General features: G+C 45.8%; 2 protein-coding genes across 2 annotated transcripts; one reads left to right on the top strand and one right to left on the bottom strand.

The window, feature by feature from the left end:
• Window positions 1-52: 52 nt before the first annotated feature.
• On the top strand, window positions 53-4,792 carry LOC128309450 (ubiquitin-protein ligase E3C). Its single transcript, XM_053045846.1, has 10 exons — window positions 53-102; window positions 169-876; window positions 938-1,075; window positions 1,142-1,781; window positions 1,840-2,307; window positions 2,368-3,153; window positions 3,222-3,366; window positions 3,444-3,665; window positions 3,730-3,820; window positions 3,891-4,792. Exons 2-10 carry the CDS (start codon window positions 544-546, stop codon window positions 4,443-4,445), a joined length of 3,378 nt encoding a protein of 1,125 aa, XP_052901806.1. The 5' UTR covers window positions 53-102; window positions 169-543; the 3' UTR covers window positions 4,446-4,792.
• On the bottom strand, window positions 4,643-5,184 carry LOC128309451 (DNA-directed RNA polymerases I, II, and III subunit RPABC4). Its single transcript, XM_053045847.1, has 3 exons — window positions 5,005-5,184; window positions 4,850-4,942; window positions 4,643-4,778 (listed from the first exon to the last, which is right to left on the bottom strand). The coding sequence occupies exons 1-3, from the start codon at window positions 5,063-5,065 to the stop codon at window positions 4,756-4,758; spliced, it is 177 nt and encodes a 58-aa protein (XP_052901807.1). The 5' UTR covers window positions 5,066-5,184; the 3' UTR covers window positions 4,643-4,755.
• Between the last annotated feature and the right edge of the window lie 1,390 nt (window positions 5,185-6,574).

Below are 6,574 nucleotides of genomic sequence, written 5' to 3'. Positions count from 1 at the left end.
ATCATACATTTGACAGTTGTGGAATGAAAGAGTCTGGCCTGTGACATACATACACTCTTGTGGTCGTAAAACAATGAGCAAAATTCGCTCTAGTGTGATTCGGTGAGCTTTCCTGTCAAAAACAACAGGGATTAGAAACGAAAGACCAAAAACAAATTTATCTACTAGATTCCACCAACCCCGAACAACCTGTGGACATACGGAACACGCAATCATTCCCCGACCCAACATCATCATTAGCGACTGTTTTGGAAATCTTTGTGGAGTGTCGATATTAGGCAGAAGTTTTTACTGGGGCACCTTCAGCCCGAGTCAGCAACACACAGGCACAGTGCAATACGAAGTGTGCAAAAAGGAAAAACTTGAGTCAAATTAAATTTCTCGAAGGTCTGGCAGTGAGAATCCCCCTATTGGTCAAAACAAAAATACTTCCGGTCAGCTGTACTGCCGTGCGCTTGCAAAATAGCAGCCATCGGGGAGGAGAAGAAAAGAATCGCTTTGTTTTCGTGCTTCGTTGAACTCTAGCTTCGCTTTGTGACAGTTATGTTCAGCTTTGACGGAGAATTTCGCCGTCGGCCCCAGCAAAATCTTGGCGGAGCTTCTCTGAAAACGGATCGACTGACAACGATCCGGAAGGCACAACAGGAGCGTCAAAAGCGTGAGGAGGCCCGACGTCATCAGTGTGGTGCGATTGTGATACAATCCGTCGTCCGAAGCTTCGTTCAACGCCAACACACAAAGCAACGAGAACGGGACAAATTTGATGAGTACCGCAAAGTAAACGGTGCCATACGCAATGGGTCGGATCTGGAATACTACGGTAAACGGATCATCTTTTTCTACCAACACCGTACCGCTCAGGATGGGGATAGATTGGTAAGGAATCACCTGCAAAGGCGATGGCGACCGTATAAAACATGTTCCTTTTTTGTTCTAGATATTTCTCTGTCAGTATATGATCAAGCATCCCGCGGAAGTGTTTAGGCTGCTTGATCAGGATTCAATCTGGACGTATCGCATCAAAAAGCTCCTTGGATTATGTTTGGGACAAATTCTAGTACCAGAATGTTCACCGGTAACGATACGAGTGGCATTAGGTTTGCCGAATTTACTTTACAAGCTTGTATTTATCGTTTGCTAGACAATACCGATGCGAATGCTGGAGATCTATTCCTCAAACACATACATCACGAAGCATATCCCACCACCCGGAACGGATCATCCGCAGTACATTCACCAGTACCTAGTGTCCATCTACAGTCATCTTATTGAGCGGCGCTATTTCTGCGTTGTGCGGCAACTAATCGAAGAGAAATTGCCGGCGTTAGATATGGACACGACCACACTGGCGAATCCGATTGCCGCTGCGCTGTTCGAAATGCTTCTGCGCCCGTTGCAGCTCATCGATCCAGAAGCACGAGACCTGCTAAGTAGGCAGATAATGCAATCCTTCACCTTCAATGTGCTCTCTCCGCCCAATCTGTCAGATCAGGTGAAATACTTTGTGTTGCCGGCGTTAGGCGAAAGGAAAGATTTCCCATACTGGACGTTGGTGCGCTGCATTGCCGATGAGTACCAGTGTCAAGTGGACTATCGGAGCACGCTCCTGATCGATCTAACAGACGATACGATGGGATCGACGGTGGGCAGTGGTGGTACGAGAGTGCGTATGGGTGGAACGCCGAAAAAGGCACGCAAAGATCAATCACAGGACGAGAGGCTACTACTAACCAGTTCATTGTTGTTCGCGTTTTTAAAGCTCGACGAACGGCACTTGGATGGTAAGTGGTAAAGCGGTGGACTACAAATCCTCGACTGATTATGGCCTTTGATTTCCAGATACATCAAATTCAAAAGAACACTTCAGTGCTTACCTCAAAGTGGTCGCCTCGATGGTGGACAACTTTACCAAACTACCTCGGAAGACGATCCGTTCATCCATCAACCGGCCACTGGACGATTCAAGCGATTCCGATTCCGACGGAGAAGACGGACCGACACTGAGCCCGAGGGAAGCGGCATTGCTGCACGCCATCATTGGCATGCTCAATGAACGGCGCCGTGTGTCGTATATCGTGCGAATGATTGAGACAATGCTGGATGATCCGATGGCGGCGCAGAATCTGTGCCAAATTTGCCATCAGCTGATGACCTACAATCGGATGGCGGTGTATGAGTACAAGCTGCTGTACATGCTTGCTTCCAAGCCGTTAATTATTCGGGGGCTTTGGTATACGCTGACTGCACATACGATGGGTCCAATGTTCAGCTCCCCTATTGTGCGTCTTTCGAAGGGAATTAATATTTGTGAGTAGAATTGTTTCTTTAAAAAAAGGTTAACCTACAGTAGGTTATGTTCATTTACAGCAAAGGAAGATTCCGACCGTATCATTCCGATACTGGCATCGTTCTGCGCACTGTTCGGCCGACTGATCGCTTCACTGCACGATGGTGAGTTCGTGCAGGAAAATGTGCTGCCCGGCATGGTTAGTAACATCATGCCGTTCAGCATACCGGAACTGATACCGCTCAGTACAACGCTGAAGGAAATTTCGCTCGGACTTGTCGAGCTAGCGTTCCCCGAGACGAGATCCAATCTGCACGAAAACTACCGTACGATGATATCTTCACTGAGCGCGGATGCTCGTGGCTTCGGTGGCCACAACCAACGCTCCGAGCGTCAGCAATTGAACGAACAAAATCGCCAGATATGGCCCCATCTGCTGAAGGTGTGTGTTTCGCTACTAAGGCAGATACATACGCGCGATCTTCGCCGATGCTTCTGCCCCGAGGAACACTGGACAGCACAGAACCTTAACCTTCCCCTGGACAAACCCGCCGATTTACATCTTTCCCGCGGTTCTCGCCGAGGCCCGCGACCTTTTCAACCGATCCGAGACTTTACGCGGGAAGATATTGAGGATGGTCCACCACTTTCTACCAAGCAGATCCGTTCGATAACAATCCTGCGCGAGATACCGTTCGTGGTGCCGTTCAATACGCGTGTGGGCGTATTTCAAGGGTTGGTATCGGCCGACAAACTGCGGACACAGGGTGATCTGCAGGGATTCTTACAAGGTCCCTCTATTAATATTACTGTCCGGAGGTCCCATCTGTACGGGGATGCGTTCGATAAGCTAAGTCCAACCAATGGTAAGTGGGTATTTTTTACATCCGGATCAACAATGATTTCCAACTAACATGTGATTTATCACCTTCAGAGCCCGATCTAAGGCCCAAGTTTCGTATCGAAATGGTCAACTCAGTGGGATTGCGTGAGGCCGGTATCGATGGAGGTGGCGTTTTTCGGGAATTTCTCTCCGAGCTAATCAAATTGGCGTTCGATCCCCACCGTGGGTTCTTTATGTAAGACAGACATATTGACAAATGGTGCCATTCGACAAGCCATTACCAACACATTTCCTTTTGTTATCTAATGCCAGGATCACGAAGGATAACATGCTCTATCCGAACCCGTGCGTGGCGAAAATTGTGGAAGACTTCCAGCGTCACTACTACTTCATCGGACGCATACTTGGGAAGGCTTTGTACGAAAATTTGCTAGTTGAGCTTCCGTTGGCCGAGTTTTTCTTATCAAAACTTGCCGGCAAACATTCGGACGTGGACGTTCACCAGTTGGCCTCACTGGATCCTGTGTTGTATAGGTAGGGCTTCGAACATCGATCAAAAGCACGATCCATTCACTAACCTTTTTTTCATTTTTGATAGAAATTTAATGTCTCTGAAGGCCTACGAAGGAGATGTTGCTGATTTAGGGTTAGATTTTACTATCGTCTGTGATGCGTTAGGAGAAACAAAGGTAAGAACATTGCGATGAAAAATAACTCGTCCTACGGGAATTCTAACGATTCGATACTCTTCCCTCACAGGTAGAGGAACTAAAACCGAACGGCGCTAATATCATCGTAAACTCGTCGAACAGAATCGAGTACATTCAGTTGATGGCAGACTTTAAGTTAAACCAGCAGATCCGGGCGCAATGCGCCGCCTTCCGTCAGGGATTGGCAAACGTGCTCCCGATCGAGTGGCTGTACATGTTCAGCAACAAGGAGCTGCAGGTATTAATATCGGGCGCTGAGATTCCAGTCGATGTACATGACCTGCGGCAACATACACGCTACGGTGGTGACTTCTCAATTGAGCACCATACGATCCAACTGTTCTGGAAGGTGGTAGAACAGTTCGACGACATCCAGCGGCGGCTATTGCTGAAGTTTGTTACGAGTTGCTCGAGACCACCGTTGCTAGGTTTCAAGGATCTTGATCCACCGTTTTACATACAGAACGCGGGCGATACGGACCGGTTACCATCGGCTAGTACGTGCATGAACCTGCTAAAATTACCAGCGTTCGAGGAGGAAGATGTCCTGCGAGAGAAGTTGTTGTACGCGATTCAGAGTGGTGCTGGGTTTGAATTGAGTTAAAATATCGGTCACTCCTGTTTTACTGGAGGATACGGCGGGAACACGGTGAAATGACAGGCAATGTTCTTATGATCGGCTTATTCATCCCTTCCTCAGTGCTCTTTTCGTTTTTGTGTGAATGTAGTAAAATGCGAAAGTCTGTGGCACTCCCCAGTATATCAGATAATGCGGGAAAACAAATACAAGACAGAAACAAATGAATATACATCAATACGAGTTTATTGTGTTAATAGGCATTCCCGAACTATGAATAGTATAATTGGTAATGTACGATTGTTGTATGATTCGATTTTATAATAAACTCCCTCCTCTATCTGGCATCAAAGACGATAACTATTTGGGGATAAGAATAGTTCATATTTCGTTTAGTTGGTATGTTATTCCTGTTTCAAAATTTCACTTACGTCGCTTTGTACGCTTTTTGTACATTATACGATATCCACACTCCCGGCAACGAATCGGATCTCTGGGACGCATTTCATTCTCATGGTGGCATTCTAGAATAGCGTTTGTCCGTGTTTATATTGCGCCGGCTTCCCATCGGATATGCCATACTTACCACCGCACACGTAAATCATCGCTGTTTTTAGCACCGTATCCTTCGAGCTCGGTTCGGACATGATGGACGATTGGCAGTAGTTGGGTATTTGCGTCTTAAATATATATATTTGCGTTGGATATTTACGTTTTTACTTGGAATTGTCCGCAGCTTTACGGAGCAGCGCGTGCAGTACCAAAACAAAGCACATACAAAGCCAGCTGTCATGGTTGTCATTCGATATAGGATGGATTTATGTCGACAATGTTGACAGTACTACTTGATTTTCAAATTTTCAACAATACGGGGCATTCTTACCGGGTCTAGCCGGAACTAAACGTTTGGTACGGGTTTCCGCTGGATTATTGGGGAATGGGAATGGCTATCCAGCTCCGAGCAATCCAAGACAAGGCGAAAAAAAAACAAGAAAGCAGGTTCGACCCGGACGGCATGTACGACGAACATCCAACAGCCCGAGGATTCCAGAACTTCGCCATTACAACTGTTGGAATTATTCAATTTCTTGTTGGATATAAATACGGCACATGAACTAAAATAAAGTCAGTCTTGTTCAGAACTCCAACCCCAGTAGACGTGTTGTCTTTTCTTTAGGTTATGGGCCCAGAAACGCCGAGTGCTGTGTTTAACAATAAGTTACAGTGGCAGCCGAAGTGCTGTGAGAAATTCCTAGAAAAGAAAAGACTGATGTCCATGTGTTGCGAACACAATTCCCAATTAAATGGGAGGGAAAGGCAAAACGGTGCAAAAAGCGGAGAGTGTTAAACAGAGTGAACAATCGGTTTCTTTGTCTTTAGAAAACATGGATCTCCACAAAGTGATTTTGCTTCCGTTATTCGATGGGACGAATTATCCGTCTTGGCTAGAACCCGAATATTAGACAATAGTTACGATTCTAGATACTATGCCTATTGATCAGCTAACCATGGATTTGGCAAAGACACGTTTACTGGATGAAGAAACAAAGAAGAGCATCGAAAATTCGAAGAAAGAGGAACAAATCCTGCTTCTTTTTCGAATGAACATAGTGTACAGCGTGGTAAGCAGTTACAAATGAAACAATTGAAGTGCAAGAAAATTGGCCACAAAATAGGGGACTGTCCAGAAAAATACAGAGCAAATCGAAGGAAACACCGAGGGAATCCGAAACAAAGTACATTAACCAAGGCGGTCCTAGTGTTTGTTTTATCGGTAGTGATGTGATTCCCGAAAAATCACAAAAGGTCACTTGGATTATCGATTCCGGTTCGACGGAACTTTTGACAAACGAACAAAGCCTGTTGGACAAACTGGTTCCGATGCAGAATCGTGAATTTGCTATCGCGTGTGAATTTGCTATCTGTTCGAAAAATAGAACTTGCTGGACTTACGGTTTGGTCATCTAAGTGCAAAAGGACTGGAGTAACTCATGCGAAACGAGATGGTTGTTGGAATACAACCCAGTGCACGACAAAATAGTGAAAAATTTACTTGTGAAGCGTGCATCTCTGGTAAACTTACTCGGAAACAATTCGTTGCAAGTGAAGGAAGGCATTCTAACAGAGTATTAAAACTTATACATTGAGACATTTGT

Source organism: Anopheles moucheti, chromosome 2, assembly GCF_943734755.1.
Source record: "Anopheles moucheti chromosome 2, idAnoMoucSN_F20_07, whole genome shotgun sequence".
Taxonomy (NCBI): Eukaryota; Metazoa; Arthropoda; class Insecta; order Diptera; family Culicidae; genus Anopheles; species Anopheles moucheti.
The sequence above is the reverse complement of the archived record's forward strand: the minus strand, read 5'-3'. Positions and strand labels throughout refer to the sequence as shown.

Excerpts from the sequence above, each read along its gene's own strand:
- LOC128309450 (XM_053045846.1), top strand. The coding sequence starts at position 544 with ATGTTCAGCTTTGACGGAGAATTTCGCCGTCGGCCCCAGCAAAATCTT. Across the intron at positions 2,308-2,367 it reads TTCGAAGGGAATTAATATTT|CAAAGGAAGATTCCGACCGT; the intron begins GTGAGTAGAATT and ends GTTCATTTACAG. Across the intron at positions 3,154-3,221 it reads TAAGCTAAGTCCAACCAATG|AGCCCGATCTAAGGCCCAAG; the intron begins GTAAGTGGGTAT and ends TATCACCTTCAG.
- LOC128309451 (XM_053045847.1), bottom strand. The coding sequence starts at position 5,065 with ATGTCCGAACCGAGCTCGAAGGATACGGTGCTAAAAACAGCGATGATT. Across the intron at positions 4,943-5,004 it reads GATGATTTACGTGTGCGGTG|AATGCCACCATGAGAATGAA; the intron begins GTAAGTATGGCA and ends ACGCTATTCTAG. Across the intron at positions 4,779-4,849 it reads CAAAAAGCGTACAAAGCGAC|TTATCGTCTTTGATGCCAGA; the intron begins GTAAGTGAAATT and ends ATCCCCAAATAG.